The 18,210-nt window shown below is 45.1% G+C and overlaps 1 protein-coding gene across 1 annotated transcript in view; it reads left to right on the forward strand.

Moving 5' to 3' along the window:
• Positions 1–17,926, forward strand: part of SLC1A1 (solute carrier family 1 member 1) — a 106,291-nt gene extending 88,365 nt beyond the window's left edge. Inside the window, exons 7-12 of the mRNA XM_060199788.1 lie at positions 1,062–1,246; positions 3,046–3,153; positions 5,376–5,498; positions 7,187–7,381; positions 12,625–12,759; positions 15,648–17,926. Coding sequence (XP_060055771.1) covers positions 1,062–1,246; positions 3,046–3,153; positions 5,376–5,498; positions 7,187–7,381; positions 12,625–12,759; positions 15,648–15,894 — 993 coding nt within the window. The 3' untranslated portion in view covers positions 15,895–17,926. The remainder of the gene's footprint in view (positions 1–1,061; positions 1,247–3,045; positions 3,154–5,375; positions 5,499–7,186; positions 7,382–12,624; positions 12,760–15,647) is intronic.
• The last annotated feature ends 284 nt before the right edge of the window (positions 17,927–18,210 follow it).

The following is an 18,210-nucleotide window of genomic DNA, read 5'->3' on the forward strand; positions in this document are numbered from 1 at the left end:
GGGTCCATGCTCCCAGAGGGCTAGAGAATGGGAAAGCTATCATGGGAGGGGGTGGGTTATGGGGATTGGGTGGTGGGAATTGTGTGGAGTTGTACCCCTCCTACCTTATGTTTTTGTTCATTAATCCTTTCTTAAATAAAAAATTTAAAAAAAAAAAAAAAGGAAGTAGGCGAGGAGGGTATCTAGGTCTAAGTAGAAAATACTAAAAAAAAAAAAAAAAAAGAATCCCCATTCGAGCTCCTGGCTTCCCACCTGCAGGGGAGTCACTTCCCTCCTTTCTCCATTTCTCTCTGTGCTATCTAATAACAACTACAATAATAATAACTATAACAATAAAAAAGAAATAACAAGGACAACAAAAGGGAATAAGTAAATAAATTTTTTTTTTAATGTAGAACATGGGGAGTCGGGCAGTAGTGCAGCAGGTTAAGCACACATAGCACAAAGCTCAAGGACCCGCTCAAGGATCCCAGATCGAGCCCCCCGGCTCCCCACCTGCAGGAGAGATGCTTCTAGGCAGTGAAGCAGGTCTGCAGGTGTCTCTCATTCTCTCCCCCTCTGTCTTCCCCTCCCCTCTCCATTTCTCTCTACCAACAATGACGACATCAACAATAACTACAACAATAAAAACAACAAGGGCAACGAAAGGGAATAAATAATTTTTTTTTAAATGTAGAACATGATAGCAGAGGAGGACCTAGTGGGGGTTGAATTGTTATGTGGAAAACTGGGAAATGTTATGCTTGTACAAACTATTGTGTTTTGCTGACAACTGTAAACCATTAATCCCCCAATAAAGAGATTCTAAAAATAAATAAATAAAAATGTAGAACATTTGAAAACAAGAATCTTCAAATGGACTTTTTTTGAAAGAGAAAAGAGGGGACAAGCTATTTAAACTTCAATGACAGGAGGTGGGGACAGTAATATATGTTATGTGTGTGGATTGACATTTTGTTCTGTTTTATTTAATATTATTCTCTGGGCATTATTGATTCAGAGTGGCAGACCATTAACTTCTAATATATTCTACTCATGTATATATTGGATTTGATCCACAGAACCAAACAAAGGAATATAAAATTGTAGGCATGTATTCAGATGGCATAAATGTGCTGGGCCTGATCATCTTCTGCCTCGTCTTTGGACTTGTGATTGGAAAGATGGGGGAAAAGGGGCAGATTCTGGTGGATTTCTTCAGTGCTCTAAGTGATGCAACCATGCAGATCGTCCAGATTATCATGTGGTGAGCAGACTCTTCATCTTAAAGCCATTGTGTCTCCCTAGTCTGTCCCCTCAGGATTAGAGCAAAGAAGCTTGCTTAGGTTTCGCAACTGATGTCAAGAAACTAGAGTACTCAATCATTCCTTATACTGCTTAAGCATTAGTTCACTGGGGGCCAGGCAGTAGTACACCCAGTTAAGCAGACATAGTGCAAAGAGTATAAGGATCCAGTTCAAGCCCCCAGCTCTCCACCTGCAGGGGGGTGGCTTCATAAGTGGTAAAGCAGGTCTGCAGGTGTCTGTCTTTCTCTTTCCCTCTTTATCTTCCCCTTTCCTCTTAGTTTCTCTCTGCCCTATTCAATAAGAACAGCAGCAGCAACAATAATAGCAGCAAAACAACAGCAATGAAATAAAGATGGCCACCAGGAGCAGTGGGTTCGTTTTGCTGGCACTAAGCCCCAGCGATAACCCTGGAGGCAAAAAAAAAAAAAAAAAGTTCACTAATCAAAGCCCTGCTGTTAGCCATTGATTCTTCTCCTAGAGCTGGCTCCATATCATCTTGAACCTAGTCAGAGTCCATGCAAGAAGGAACTCTTGGGTCAGGGGAGACCGCATAATGGTTGTGCAAAAGGCTTTATAGTGCCTAAGGCTCTGAGGTCCCAGGTTCAGTCCCCAGCACACAAGAGCTAAGCAGTGCTCTGATGAGGAAATGAAAAAAGCTGATAAAGAAAGAACTCTTGAAGGTGTTCCAAAATGATTTCTTTGTTGCACCCATGTAAATGCAATCATTAAAATAAGTATAGTTAGCCCCATATGGAAATGAAGTCACTACCTGAAAACCGCCATTGTGTGAGCATAGCAGTCATACCCCCCTCAGTATCTACCCTGTTCCAGAGGTGCCACAGATCCCCCTTTCCTCAGCGGCCTGTCTCACTTCTCTCTTGCTGAGTTGGTTCAACATGACCAGACCCAAAGTATAGGCACCAACAGAGCAAGAAAAAATCTGGTCATTACAACTACTTAATCCTACTGGGCCTTAGCTTCATCATCTGTGAAAAATGAATAGTAACATCTACCCCCTCGGGATTGGGTGAAATGTATTAATGGGATGATGCATGTAAAACACTTAGCCCTGGGGCTAGGTGGTAGTGCACCCAGTTGAAAACACACATTGCCATTCATAAGTAACCAGGTTCAAGCCCCTGCTCCCACCTACAGTGAGGAAGTGTCACAAGCAGTGAAGCAGGTCTGTGGGTGTCTCTCTTCCTCCCTTTCTATCTCCCTCTTAATTTCTGTCTGTCCTATCAAAAAATTCTGTCATGTAGGCACTGAACCCCAGCAATAACCCTGGTGGCAATAAAAAATACATAAAATAACATTTAACCCCAGACCAGGCATGGAATAAGTAGTATTCCATCACCAGTAGCTATTTCAACCACTTCCACTACTGGTCCCATTGCTCCTTTGCTGATGCTACTAGCTGGTAAACAAGATTATTGGCCAGAGCCAGCTGGCCACATCTAGAGGGTCAAGCCTACAAATGTGGCAGCTGGTCGGATGTGTGTACCATGAGCAAGGAGTGTTACCTTCACTGATCATTCTGGCTAACTATGTCCCACAATGGCCTCATAGGTAGAATTCAAGGTGTAGAAGGGTCTGAATCTAAAGCCAGAATGGCCTGTGACCTTAGCATCATAGTGTCTCTGAACCCCTCCCAGCTGAGCACACCTGCCAAGCTAGGGCCTGTCTCTGCTTGCCATCATCCCCTGTAACCCCCTTCTCCCTGGTGATGGGAATGAGCCTTTGTTGTGCTTCCTTCTAGCTACATGCCACTGGGCATCTTGTTCCTGATCGCTGGGAAGATCATCGAAGTGGAAGACTGGGAGATATTCCGCAAGCTGGGCCTCTACATGGCCACCGTCATGAGTGGGTAGGTCAGGCTTGAGGGAGCAACAGAAGTTCTCATGCAAGCAAGAGGCTGCTGGGTATCAGCTGGTTAAAAAAGGCTTCTCTCAGGAGTCGGGCAGTAGTGCAATGAGTTAAGCGCAGATGGCACAAAGCACAAGGACCGGCATAAGGATCCCGGTTCTAGCCCCTGGCTCCCCACCTACAGGGGAGTCACTTCACAGGCGGTGAAGCAGGTCTGCAGGTGTCTATCTTTCTCTCCCCTTCTCTGTCTTCCCCCTCCTCTCGCCATTTCTCTCTGTCCTATCCAACAATGATGACATCAATAATAACTACAACAATAAAACAAGGACAACAAAAGGGAATAAATAAATAAACATAAAAAAATTAAAAAGGCTTCTCTCTTAAATACTGAGAGGACCAGATGATCCTTTATGATTGTAGGTAACTTAGTATTAAAAAAAAAAAAACTTATATTTAGAACTGCTTAAACAATTGAGCCCCAAAGTCAGAATTCAATAAATATTCTCTACCACTTACGTGGCATCATGATTAATAGGAATATTTTCACCCAAATCTTAGTGAACTCATGTTCATTTCTCTATAAATATTCTGTCCAATGACTGAATTAAAACAATTAGAATGAAATAAATATGGCCATCTGTTTAAATAATAACAATTTCGAAGGGGACTGGGTGATGGCACACCCAGATGAGTGCATAAATTACCATGCACAAGGACCCAAGTTCAAGCCCCCACCCCCTACACACACCTGCATGTGGGAACTTTAAAAGCACTGAAGTAGTGTTGTAGGTTTCTATTTCTCCTCTATTTCCCTTTTCACTTTTGATTTATCTATCTCTCCAATAAAGTAAAAAGTTAATTTTTAAAAATTAAAATAAAAGGCTTCTCTCAGGCAGGCGAGGAGCATGCCCTTCACCAGCCACAGAATAGGCCAGACCAGCCTTTACCACTGCCTTCCTTGGTTGTGTTAAAATGCTTTTTTACAACAAGAGCAAAAGCCACTGGCCTGAACTTCCTCAAGGATGTACAGTAATCAAGCTCCACCATCCTGGAAGCAGTTTTTAATATCTGCTAGGATCTAACCCAGGACTTTATGCATGCATGAAGAACCTACTTGTGAACTCCTGAGCTGCCTCCCTAGCCCAATTGCTTTGTTTTCTGTTTTATGAGAGAGAGAGGAGACAGAAAGAAAAGGAGAGATACTAAATCCACGATTCTACCACCCATGGACTTCCATGTGTCTCTGTTTATGGGGCTCTCATGTGATGCCAAGGATTGAACCCAGGACCTCACACATAGAATATTTGCCCTCAGTAGCTGGAGACACAGCATAATGGTTCTGCAAAAAGACTCTCATGCCTGACGCTTTGAAGTCCCATGTTCAGTCCTCAGTCTCACCATAAGCCAAAGCTGAGCAGTGCTCTGGTCTCTTCTGTTATCTATCTGTCTCATTAAAAATAAAATGAAGAAAAAATATTTGCCTTCTACCCACTGAGTCACCTCATCAGCTCCAGGGGGAGGGGAGAAGTTTTGTTGAATCCTTAAGGAAGAAATCAGAACCCAGCAACCAAAGGAAGAGAAGTATTTCAGCACATGTGGCATGCAGCACACATGCAGGTCTGAGAAGCATGATGTCATGCTAAAATGCAGATTCAGTTACTGGACTTTGTCACTCGTTTGTCAAGATATGGGTCAGTAAAATAGCTCAATTGGATAATGTGCTGCTTTGCCATGTGTGCAACTCGTTTGAGCCCAGCCCCCACTGCATTAAAGGAAGCTTTGGTTCTTTGGTCTATTTCTTTCTCCTCTCTCTCTCTCTCTCTTTTCCTTTCTCTGTCTCTACCAAAAACTAAATAATAATTTTTCAATAGACTTCATTTTCTTTATGATTCTCTATATCTTCATATGTAAATGAGAACATAGATTCCAGCCCTACAATTCAAATTGAATTATTGTGACTGGAGTGGTAGTGCAGTGAGTACCAAAACATGTCAGATTCTCAAGTGTGAGGTTCTGAGTTCAATCCCTGGCACCATATGTGCCAGAGTGGTATTCAGGTTCATGTTCTCTCTCCCCCTCATAGTAAATTAATGAGAAAATTGAATCAACTGACTGAAAGTTGAATGGTTTTTATGAATTAAACACCTGTTTGAAAAAAAAACTACTATGAAGAAGAGCTGAAAAGCAGTATCGTTGATTAACCTGTCTCTCTCTTGTTTACAGGCTTGCCATCCATTCCCTTATAGTTCTCCCTCTGATATTTTTCATAATCGTGCGAAAGAACCCTTTCCAGTTCGCCATGGGGATGGCCCAGGCTCTGCTGACAGCTCTCATGATCTCCTCCAGGTAAAGAGAAGAGGCATGTCAGTAAAGAGACTAGGACCCGGAGTCCCTGCCCTCCCTTGACCAAGCCTTGACTGCAGTTGTGTGGCTTTGCCACTGTAGTTAATCCCAGAAAGGGTTCCCCTATGTCTCTGCCCATGTCCTTGAACATATTGGGCTGTTGGAAAAGTCTTGATGCATTTTTGCACAAAGGAATCTGTCGTCTCACCAATGTGTCTGGGAACCTCACCTCTCCAGAGCTCTACCCCACTAGGGAAAGATAGAAACAGGCTGGGGGAATGGATCAACCTGCCAACACTCATATCCAGAAGAGTAGCAATTACAGAAGCCAGAACTCCTACTTTCTGCACCCTAAAAACCATTTTGATCCATACTTCTAGTGGGGGAGAAGTGATAGGAGGAAGAGGATAAAAGGACTCTGAATTCCAGATTAGGACCCAGAAAGAGGAGGAAAAAGGGAAGGACGCTAGATGTAGTAATAGGGTTATGTATGGTTTAGAGGGGAAGAGCGGACTGGACCTGAAAGAAAAGGGGGCAGTTGTATACAACTGTAGACAGAGTCTCTACAACTCTACAGAAGAAAAATCTGTCATAACTTTTTCAACAACCCATTATTTCTTTACCCCTTTGAATATAATGCTCCCTCCTGGCACTGGCACAGCCTGTGTGGCCCAGCACAGGGTTATGGCATCACAAGGGATGGTGAGCACATCACCCTTTGACTCTCAGACCCACAAGAGTACCCCCATGCTTTTTTATTGGGGGAATTAATGGTTTACAGTCAACAGTAAATACAGTTGTTGGAAGATGTGTAAAATTTCTCAGTTTTGTGTAAAAAACTCCAACCCCTAGCCTAGGTCCTCCTCCACCATAATGCAGCAGAAACTGAACCTGCTCATCCAGCCCCCACCAGAGTTCTTTACTTTGGTGCAATACACCAAACCCAGTCCAAGTTCTGCTTTGTGTTTCCCCTTCTATTCTTATTTTTCAACTTCTGTCTATGAGAAATCGCCCCACATTCATCCTTCTCTTTCTGGTATATCTCACGTAACATAATTCCTTCAAGTTCCATCCAAGATAAGGTAAAGAAAGTGAATTCATGGGGCCAGGTGGTGGCACACCTGGTTGAGCACACATGTTATAATGCGCAAGGACCTGGGTTCGAGGTCGCCATTCCCACCTGTAGGGGGAATGCTTTGCAAGTGGTGAAGCAATGCTCCAGGTGTCTCTCTGTCTCTCTCCTTCTCTATCACCCTCTTCCCTCTTGGTTTCTGGCTATCTCTACCCAATAAATAAAGATAATTTTTTAAGTGAATTCATCATTCTTAATGGCTGAGTAGTATTCCATTGTGTATATGTACCATAACTTTCTCAGCCACTCATCTGTTGTTAGACGCCTGGGTTACTTCCAGGTGACTATTACAAACGGTGCTGCTATGAACATAGGTATACACAAATCTTTTTGGATGGGTGTGTTTGGTTCTTTAGGATATATCCCCAGGAAAGGAATTTCAGGGTCATAGGGTAGGTCCTTTTCCAGCCTTCTAAGAGTTCTCCAGACTGCTCTCCACAGGGGTTGGACTAATTTATTCCCACCAGCAGTGCATGATTTTGACACTTTGTTGAGGTGTTGACGGTGTCTGTCAGACAAGGGTGGGGCATGTCACCCCTGAGCTCCTCTCTCACCACAGCTCTGCGACACTGCCTGTCACTTTCCAATGCGCTGAGGAGAAGAACCGAGTGGACAAGAGGATCACGAGGTTCGTGCTTCCGGTGGGTGCCACCATCAACATGGACGGGACAGCCCTCTATGAGGCAGTGGCAGCCATATTCATCGCACAGCTAAATGACCTGGACCTGAGCATTGGGCAGATCATCACTATCAGGTGGGGCACCTCAGCACCCTGGAGGGGGGAGTGGGAGGCCTCAAGTCAGAGTGGGCCCCATCTAGAGATTAAGCATAGCCGGGGTGCAGCAAGATAACCCACCTGGGAGAGTGCCTGCTTTGCAACCCAGGTATAAGTCTGTCCTACACCATGTATGAAGAGTGCTAGGAAGCTATAGAGCCATGGTGTCTTTCCTTCTTTTTATCCGTATGAAGTCGCACAGAGCAGTGCTGTGTCTTGTAAGTAGAATACTGTCTTTGGGATTCTTGCTTCAGGGGCTGGTCAGCCAGAGGCCTCAGTCACTTTGCCCTCAGCTCGGTGCACCCACCAGGTGGTAGGGACAGACGAGATGCCAAGGACTACAAGCTGAATAAAAGCCAGTGCCTGCTTTCAAAGGGTCAACAGTAGATAGGAGGATCAGGTCTAAATCCGTGCTGAGTGTTATGGTAAGGACTCTAAAAGAGGCTTAAAAGTGGGGAGGGCACCAAAGAAGAAAGGGTTGGCAGCTCTACTTGAGAAGATGAGGAAAGACTCCCTGAAGGAGGAGAAAGTTTACCTCAGTCTTAGAAGAGAAATGAACATTTAGCTGGAGGAAAGGAAAACAGAGCACTGTAGATTAGTGAAATAGCACATGCAGTGGCTTGGGATGTAACTGTGGCCTAGCTACAGGTTTGAGATCATAGGCACAGCCAGCTTATAGAGTACAAGCTATGAACACAGAGGCATGAGGAAGTAGGAAAGGCTGGCTGGGAGGAGGCACAGTCACATTGTAGGAAGTTAGCTGGAGCTGGGTGGGCTGTCTGAGTGGGAGCAGGAACTAGAAACTGAAAGGCCAGTTAGGGGATAGCGTAGAAGTTCAAGTAAGGGACTAAAACACCTGTGTCAAAGATGGGGGAGAGGAGGAGTCAGAGTAAAGATTATACAAAAGACATTCTTGCCTGAGGCTCTGAGATCCTTCCAGGTTCAATCCCCAGCACCACCCACCATAAAAGTTGAACAGTGCTTTGATAAAAATAAATAAATAAATAAATAAATAAATAAATAAATAAATAAATGCTGTTCTCAGGACAAGGGGCAGGCTCAAAAGGCTGAGGTGGGATGGCTGAGGAGGAGCGAGGTCCTTAGTACTCAAAACCATCAGTTTTGGCGCAGACAAGAGCCAAAGAAAGGCCATGGAACTGCTAGCTAGTTCCTGCTTGCTAGCTCTTTCCTTTATTGTTTCTCCAAACAGCCTTTATACCATCAGCTGACATCAGGTGCATTACATCATTTATATCAGGTATATTACATTATCTACATCAGATTCATCACATCTTTTACATCAGGTGTGAAAAGTACCATGTGCAAAACATGGGCTTCAGTCACAACCTAGGACAACCCCTAATATAAGTGTAGGACTCTGAATTGGTGGGTGACGCTTTCCAGAAGAGAAATCAGTGTAAGAGAAACAAGGTGGGAATAGAAAGAGCTGACGGTTTGTTTTGTTTGTTTGTTTTTAGCAAAACACTGCTTAGCTGTGGCTTATGGTGGTACGGGGAATTGAACCTGGAGCTTAGGAGCCTCAGGCGTAAAATTCTCTTTGCATAACCACTGCACTATCTCCCCAGCCCTTTTTATAAAGGTGGTTTTGTTTTGTTTTCATTTATGATCTGACAGTTTCTCACACACTAATTTTTTTTTAATAGGACAGAGTACAACTGAGAGGGTAGGGAAGGGAGAGAGGGAGAGAGACACCTGCAGACCAGCTTCACCAGCTTGTGAAACTTCCCCTCTGCAGGTGGAAAGGAGGGGCTCAAACTTGAGCATGGTAATATGTGTGTTTAATGACTGCACCACCGCCCAGCTTCTCCCCCCAGGTCCCCCCCCCCACACACACACACACACACAGACTTAATGTGAATGCCTAGAAATGAGCATTCACATTAAGGAAGGTGGTTTCAACAGCAGATTCAGAAGTCAGGGTCATCAGTGTGAGGGTGGGCCTCAAGCTTGAGGGCCAGGTGCCCATTATCTGTTTGTATCTGAGTTTCACCACAATTAGCTGTGACTTTGGCCAAGTTACTTGAATTCTCTGAGCTTCTGTTTTCTTGCCTATAAATTAAGGATAATTATAGCACCGACATTTTATTATGCAAGCATCGATCATTCAGTCAGATGGTGTATGTGAAATGCTTAGAATGGCGCCTGTATCGTGGCATTTGGAAATTCAGTGTATGAGTGTCATTACATTGGGAGAATGTGTAGGGAAGAGCAAACAACTTAGTACTGAGTTTTGGAAAATATTAATATTAAAGGCAGGCAGGGACAGGAGCCCCTGAGAGAGAATGAGGAGGAGCAGGAAGGCGGGAAGAGAGCCAAGAAACCATGGTGTCATAGAAACCCAGAGAAGACAGATTTTCTTTCTTTCTGTTAGTGATTTAATTATGGTTTGCAGGATTCTAAGACTACAGAGTATAATTCCACACTGCACCCACCACTAAAGTTCTGTGCCCTCTCACCCTTTCAATGATAACCTTCCCTCGACCCTAAATCAGAAAGTATATTTTGAATCTTAATTGGAGTTGAATGAAAGCAAGTGCAGAATAGGCCATCAGCACACTGGCTGGGTGGTACTGATGGTGCCGATGGCTGAGGCAGCCTATTCCCAGATCGGGGACATCTGGTCCTTGGGAGCATCAGCCAGGTGTGACAGAAGACCCCCCAAAAAATCACACGTGAGATATGCTGCTCCACAGCCTCCACAACTGCATGATTCCCTTGGTCAGCTTTATATTCGTCGGTGCCCTCCACCTGCCCCACCCCTCCCCCTTCACAGAAGCCACCCTCAAGGAGTGGTGGTATCGGGTGCCAGTCTCACACCTGCTTTGTGATGGATTCCTTCACTCTTCCCCAGTCATGAGTTTCCTAGATTTCTCTAAACCATTTTATTTTAACCTGACTGAGGAACAAACTCTAGGCCAAGAGTCTGAATAATCAATTCATAATCGCTTTCCTCCTCTGCTTTAGTCTTAAATCAGACTTGCTGATAACTAGTAGCCCAGAGTAGTCACTAACTGAACATTAAAATACTCAAACAAGGGGGCTGGGTAGTGATGCTTCCTGTTAAGCACACATAATATGCAGGGACCCAGGTTCGAGCCCCTGCTCCCCACTTGCAGTGGGGACACTTCACAAGCAGTGAATCAGGTCTGCAGGTGTCTTATCATTCTCTCTCCTTTTATATCTCCTCTTCTCCTCTCAATTTCTCTCTGTCCTACTGAATAAATTTTTTTAAAGGGGGGTGGGGAAAATGGCCACTAGTAGTGGTGGATTTGTAGTGTCAGCACCAAGCCCTAGCAACAACCCTGGAGGCAAAAAAAAAAAAAAAAAAAAAAAGTTTACTTGATAGTGCACTGCTTTTTCATATTTGCAACTCAAGTTCAAGCCTGGCCCCCACCACATTGGTGGAAGCTATGATCTCTTTCTCTTTCTCTCTCTGCCTTTCTGCCTCTCTGCCTCTCTGCCTTCTCTATTTCTATCTGAAAAAAAGAGAGAAAGAAAAGAAAGGAACCTGCCTGACCAATATCAGCAAAATAGCTCCATTTAGTGCACTTGCTTTTCTTTAAATTGTTTTATGGGGGAGGGATATGGCTTATGAATACAGTTTCTTTGTCTCCCCGATAGCTGTCTGCATACCACACCCACCACCAGCATAAATACTCCTTGCTTTCATGTACTGGGTCCCCAGTATCCTCCCAACCCCTTTCTGTCTACCCACTGAGAACCACTCCCATCCCTCCCCACCCCCTGCCACCCAGTCCTTGATTTGGCCGCAGTAAACCACACTCAGTCCATGGCTCTCCCTGTGCTTTCCCTTTCTGCCCTTGTTTCTTAAGTTCTTACAGGTGAGCACTGCCATATATACAATGCAGGTTCCCACCAGGCCTGCACTGTTCTGAAGGAAGCTTTGCTGCTGTAGGGTCTTTCTGTCTATCTCTGTCTCTGTCTTTCTCTCTGAAAAAGTCATCCTGGAGACTGTACCAAAAAAATGGGCAAAAAATAGATATATAGTTATAGATAGAAAGTCAGCCCATATCTGTGGCCTAGGGAGAACTACTGCCATTTTCAATGGAGGGGATGAGGACACAGAACTCTGGTGTTGGGAACGTTATGGAATTATACCCATAATATCATGTAATTTGTAAATCAGTATTAAATCATTAATTTAAAAAGTCAGCCTGGAGTAATGAAGCTTCCATTACAAGAGAAAAATAAAAACCTGGACTGGGGAGACAGCATAATCATTGTGCAAAAAAAAAAAAAAAAAAAACTTCATGCAGATTTCTTATCTAGGTGTAGTGGCTCTGCACATAGTCTTTCATGTCTGAAGCAGCAGGGCTTCAGATTTAAACCCCAGTCTCAACAGAAACCAGAGGTGTACTCCTCTGGTTTAAAAAAAAAAAAATCTTCATGACAAAGGTCCCAGGTTCAATCCCTAACACTACTGTAAGTCAGAGCTGAGCAGTGCTCTGGTTAATTTAATTTTTTAAAAAGCCAGAAAGAGGATGAATATGGGGTGATTTCACATATGGACAGAAGTTCATAAATAACAACATAAAGGGGAAACACCAAGTAAAAGTTGGACTGGGTTTGGTGTATTGCACCAAAGCAAAGGACTGGGTGTGGGGTGGCAGGCTTTCAGGTTCAGGTGCATTGACAGTGGAGGATGTCCCAGGCTGGGGATGAGAGTGCTTTGCAGAAAACAGAAATTTTACACATGTACCAACAATTTTATTTACTGTAAACCATTAATACCCCCCAATAAAATTTTTTTTAATGAAAAAAAAAAAGTCTGCATGGCCATGACCTAGTTCCTTTGCCTTCACATGAAGTACCCTCATCCATTCACCCTTCCCTGCACCACCTTTCAGGGCAGTGCCAGCTCCTGGTGTGTATCAAATGCATAGATGGGAGGAGAAAGAAAATAGAGGTAGCTGGCACTTGCTTAGGATAAATGGGTACAGTTTCCCATAAACACCCCAGCAAGTAAACTCAGCTCCCTCTGAGATCTCTCTCTCTCTCTCTCTCTCTTGCTCAGGCCATTCTTCTCCATCTCCTTGAGTCAGAGCAGGTACAGAACAGGTACAGGCTGGCCCACTGGGGGCACAGCAGTAAAGCCACATGGACTAGGAGTCACAGGCCAGGGGCCCAGAAGGGAGAAATGGGTGTCTAACTCCTTTAATGCTGGTGTGTTTTGATGACAGTGTCACAGCCACAGCTGCCAGCATCGGAGCTGCAGGTGTGCCTCAAGCCGGCCTCGTGACCATGGTGATCGTGCTGAGTGCCGTGGGCCTGCCAGCGGAAGATGTCACCCTCATCATCGCCGTTGACTGGTTCCTGTGAGTTGCCTTCCCCACTGCCCACCCCCTCCCAAACAATGGTTCAGTAACTGGTTCCCCCCTCCCAGAATGCCTCATGGGCCCTCTGCAGCTCTTTTCACACCCCTCTGGCCAGCCCACCCAATAATGGGCTTAAAAATTAACTTCCCATAACCTGAAGCAATGATCCCAGAGGCCAGTGAACTCCGTTAGCCAGGGATACATGGCGATGCTCAAGGTTAGGAGCTGGGCACAGGCGAGATAAGATAGAGCAAAGAGGAGATGGAGTTGGGCAAGGTGCCAGGCATTCCCAGCCTTCAACACCTCCCAGCCTATCCCAGCCCCCATGAGCAACTCAGGCTCAAAACTGCCAGGCTTAGTCACCTTGTCTTCCTGGCATCTTCAGAACCACCAGAGGCAGTAGCACAAGTTTAAAAGACTGACTTCAGTCTTTTAAATCCCTGCCCAGTGCCTCACTGGCTATTTGACCTTGAGTGAGTTCCTTAACCATTTTGTGTCCCAGTTGCATTATCTGACAGATGAAAAGGATTTTGTCTGGCTGAGTGAGTTACTGTGAGAGGAGCACCTATCTAGCAAGAGGGGGCTGGGTAGTGGCGCACCTGTTTGAGCCCATGTTACAATGCATAAGGATAAGGGTTCAAGCCCCCAGTCCCCACCTGCAGGTGAAGCAGGGCTGCAATTGTCATATGGCAACTCTCTGTCTGTCCCTATCCTTTCGATTTCTGGCTGTTTCTATCCAATAAATAAAGATAATGAAAAAATTAAGTAATTTAAAACAGCAAAGGGGAGCTGCGCTGTGGCACACCCAGAGCACACTTATCACCATGCACAAGGACCCAGGTTCAAGTCCCCACTCCCCACCTGCAGGGGGGATGCTTCACAAGCAGTAAAGTAGGTCTGCAAGTGTCTCTGTCCCTCTGCTCTGATTTTCTCTCTGTCCTACCAAATAAAATAGAAAAGGAGAGTAAATGGCCACCAGGAGAGGTGAATTCACAGTGCTAGCATCAAGCCCCAGTGGTAACCCTGCTGGCAATTAAAAAAACATTAAATTAAAAACAAAATAAGGAAGAAGAGGAAACAAGGAAAGAAAAAAAAAAGGCCAATGGGTATGGTGGATTAGCCATTCAGGCACCAAGTCCCAGCAATAACCCTGGTAGAAAAAATATAGACTAAAATAAAAAATAAAAATAAACAGCAAGGTTTGTTGTTACAATTAGGATGGGTTGTACCATTCAGGTCTCAACCAAGAATTCTGTTTCTCCTCTTCCTGCTTCTCTGTTTCTCTCCTTTTCTCTGTCTCTCTCTCTCTCTCTCTCTCCTGTCCATATAGCAGAGAAAGACAGAAGAGCATCTGGGTGAAAACATGCTATTTAGGAGCCCAGTGGGGAAGTGAGAAGGAGCCTGGTCCCCAGACTCTGGTCCTCTGCACTGGTCCTCCATGTCCCCTGGCCATTGGGACAATTGTAGCTCCACAGTGAGCCTTCACCCAGCACCAGCTCAGGCCCACTGGGGAGGGAGGATAGTCCTATGCAGTTTGCAAGTGGCATCTGAGCTAGAGAAGCAGCCAGCCCTTGGGGTTTGATGACACAGTCATGTTCCAAAAGCCAGACACCCCAGTGTGGGAAGCTGTGCGCAGAGGGAGCTGCCTCAGCCACTGCTGGGCCCATAACATCTAGCTGAGGGTCCACCTTTATTGCAACCATTATCTGCCATACAGACAGGTGTTTTGATTTCTTTCTCTAGTGGTGAGAGCAGACTTGCACTTCTCACATCTCCAGGATCCTCCCTAGAACCAGTCCCCCTCATTTTCAAGAAACCCAGAGAAGTCAGAGGTCCAGCTCAGCCCATGGGGTATATGACTTGGTCTGTGTCAACCCATGGCCTTGTTCTGGATGCAAAATTTGCCTCCAGAATGGGCATGTGGAAGCATTCTTGGCTTTCTCAGTTTTGTGTCGTTTTCCTGAGAACATTTCTGTACACAGTTCTTACCAGCTGTGCTCCAGTACCAGAAAGGGTTCTCCCCTCACTCCCCAGTGCTCCTTCTCCATGTGTTTTCCTGCACCAGCCCCTCCTCCCGCTGTCTGGAGATTCAGACTGGCCAGGGATGCCTCCAGGAGAAAGCCACTCCTGGGCTGCCCAGTAGCATCCCTGCTGGCTTATTCACAGACCAGGCTAGTATGGTGAAGAGTGCACCAGAGGATGGGCACACAGAGACAGGCAGGCAGGCAGACTCCACTTGCAAAGCGCCCATGTTCTCTCACCTAAGCTAAAAGGCAGGCAGAAGTTGGGAGTGAAAAGAAGGCTCACTGAGGGAGTAGGGCAGTAGCGCAGCGGGTTAAGCGCACGTGGCGCAAAGCACAAGGACCTGCGTAAGGATCCCAGTTAGAGCCCCCCAGCTCCCCACCTGCAGGGGAGTCGCTTCATAGGCAGTAAAGCAAGTCTACAGGTGTCTTTCTCTCCCTTTCTGTCTTCCCCTCCTCTCATTTCTCTCTCTGTCCTATCCAACAATGACATCAATAACAACAATAAATAACAAGGGCAACAAAAGGGAAAAATAAATATTTAAAAATTTTTTTAAAAAAAGCTCACTAATTTCTGACCCTCTCTCAGCTCCCACAAAATGCAAGGACTATTCTTTAGAAAAGCATGGAGCATAGGGAGTTGTGGTCCTGAAGTTGGGGGAGTCACTGTGACTTACTAGGGTGCAGCCTGGGAAAGCGTGTGAGCACCCTTAGGTGCTTCCACAGCCATACCTGAGAAGAGGCCTTGTCAGGACAGCACTCCCTGCCTTTGTGTGATCCCTGGCTCAACACTGCAGGGCCTGGGGAAACCAGACCTGGCTCCCCCACCACACACCCCCAGACCACCTCAGCCCCTCTCTCCCCTAGGGACCGTTTCCGGACCATGGTGAACGTCCTCGGGGATGCCTTCGGGACAGGCATTGTGGAGAAGCTGTCCAAGAAGGAGCTGGAACAGATGGATGTCTCCTCTGAGGTCAACATCGTGAACCCCTTTGCATTAGACTCCTCCATGCTCGACAATGAGGACTCAGACACCAGGAAGTCCTATGTTAATGGTGGCTTTGCGATAGACAAGTCTGACACTGTCTCCTTCACTCAGACCTCTCAGTTCTAGAGCCCCCAGCTTCCAAGCACTGGGAGCGAAGGTGGCATTGCCATGGTAGGAAACCCAAACCACAATCATGGAAAAGAGGAACCATGTGGGCCGAGCCTGCATCTGACACACGGGACTCCAGGCTGTTTCCAACATGTGGACTCAGCTCTGGCTTTCTGGGTTCTGGGATTTGAGGGTGGGCTAAGGTGAAGCAAAACTGATTACAAGGAAAGCTGTTTTATCTGGAATTTTTTAGGTCTGTAAGACCTAGGTTTTGGAAATATGTAAAGTAGAACTGTTGGACTTATGCAGTAAGTGTGGAGGAAAGAGAGAGAGAGAGGGAGAGGGAGAGAGAGAGAGAGCTTTCTCATGCAGTGTGTTTGGGATTTAAAAAAAAATAGATTCTATCACTGACAACAAATTTCTACTCAGGCTTTCTGTTGGTGTGGGTTTCCTTCGACCTTTAAGTTTTTATAGGTTACAGTCCATCTCAACCACCTCCTAGTGGTAAATGTGCCAAATTGTCCATCTTGAATTAATCTCTAGCCAGTTTCAGACAAATTGCTTTGAAAGGAAACAGACCAGCACAGTTCTGCAATATGAGCCCTGGGACTTCAAGGGGGAGGAAAAAAGGTCCTTTTTTCAATGTACTGTACTGTGACATTGGTCACACTTAGCCCAGTGTGCCATATAGAGCTCAATTATATATGTGTATAAGAATATATTTATTATTTTCATATGATTTACCAGACAGAAATCAGAATTGAGTTGTCAATGTGAAATAAAGAGCTCTCCTTGTACTTGAATAGTAATTATATTCTAGTCCAGATCCATTCCATGGCTCAGCACAATTCTTCTCTCAACAACTAGAATAAGAAATCAAGTTGTTGGGTTGCTTCACATTTGCGTGTCAAGCCCCAACCAGAGATGTATTAGGTTAATACTCTGAGGCTACACTGCCATTCACTTACAACTTTTAGATTCTACCCCTGGAGATCTGAGGGAGATATTATAGTAGTTATACAAAAGACCGTCATGCCTGAAAGCTCCTAGGTCCCAAGTTCAGTCCCCAGCACCACCATAAGCCAGAGCTGAGCAGTGCTCTGGTAAATAAATAAAACAAAAAAATACACACAAAAGAAGGAAAATTCACATTCTGTCCCTGGTAGGGGGACATTAATTGAATGGTTTTTATCCAACTCCAGGCTTCATTCTTGCAAAGATAATTATACCTACTCTTAGAAAAATGATGCTTTTTTTTTTTTTTGCCCTGTTGTACCTACTAGGGTCCAGATAACAGTGGCAAGCTGCCAGCTAAGACATTTTAATGTAGATTTGATGGGCTGAACAAGCTACATTAACCAGAAAAGCACTGAATACTTAGGAGTAAATCCCTAACATGAGACATTGAGACAGCGGTTCAGGGAAGTTCTCCCATGCTTTGACACTGATCTCCTCCAGGAAGGGTTTGTCCAAACTAACTGGTAATCTAGTCCTCTGGATCCTGCTCATTAAATCCTTAACTTGGGATCTTTCTGGCAATTTATGAAGATAGCTCATTTGAGGACTTCAGTGCCCACATTGTAAATAGTACTTAACAGGGCCTTTTATTTGCACCAGGATCCAGAATGGCTGTGTCCCTGCACTCCTGACTAGCCAACGGCAACCTGTGCTTTTATATTTAAGAAACCAGAAACTGCCAAAGATCATGGAAAAGTAAATACGTGCTCAGTATTGGTCAACTGAACCTGCAGTGAGTGAGAGAATGATGGCATATTGTCGTGTACATGTTCTAAGCATGGACCAGTGATCGCATATGAGTTTAGAGGATGTCAGTCTAAATCGAGATGCAGTTGAATGGGTCGTTTATCTTGAGCTAAAGGGTTCTACACCCTTGGCACGGTGCTCTGATCGCAGACACCGGGCTTGACAGAAACTGTTCATGAACTGCAGGTCAGCCCCATTTTGTAACCAGCCTCTTAACACGCTCTTCTGTTAACTTCTAAAAGAGAACAACATCCCATTTCAGTCTCAATAAATATTTCCATCATTCTTTCTTCCTCCATCTGTTCTTTTATTCAGTTGGACAAGTGTGGGAAGGTGGGAGGCATGGTCAGTTAATTTCAGACTGTATTTAGGTTATTCCTTTGAGAACTCTGTCTAGAACCAAGCAAGGCCTGAGGAAAAGTAATCTGATTCTTTATGTTAATCAGCTGGGATTATAAGACTGAAACACACTCTACCGCGGAAGCCATAGAAAGAAGAATCCCTGGGAGCCAGGCAGTGGCACGCCTGGTAGAACACACACACACACAAACACACACACACACACACACA

Source organism: Erinaceus europaeus, chromosome 10, assembly GCF_950295315.1.
Source record: "Erinaceus europaeus chromosome 10, mEriEur2.1, whole genome shotgun sequence".
In the NCBI taxonomy this organism is placed as follows: domain Eukaryota; kingdom Metazoa; phylum Chordata; class Mammalia; order Eulipotyphla; family Erinaceidae; genus Erinaceus; species Erinaceus europaeus.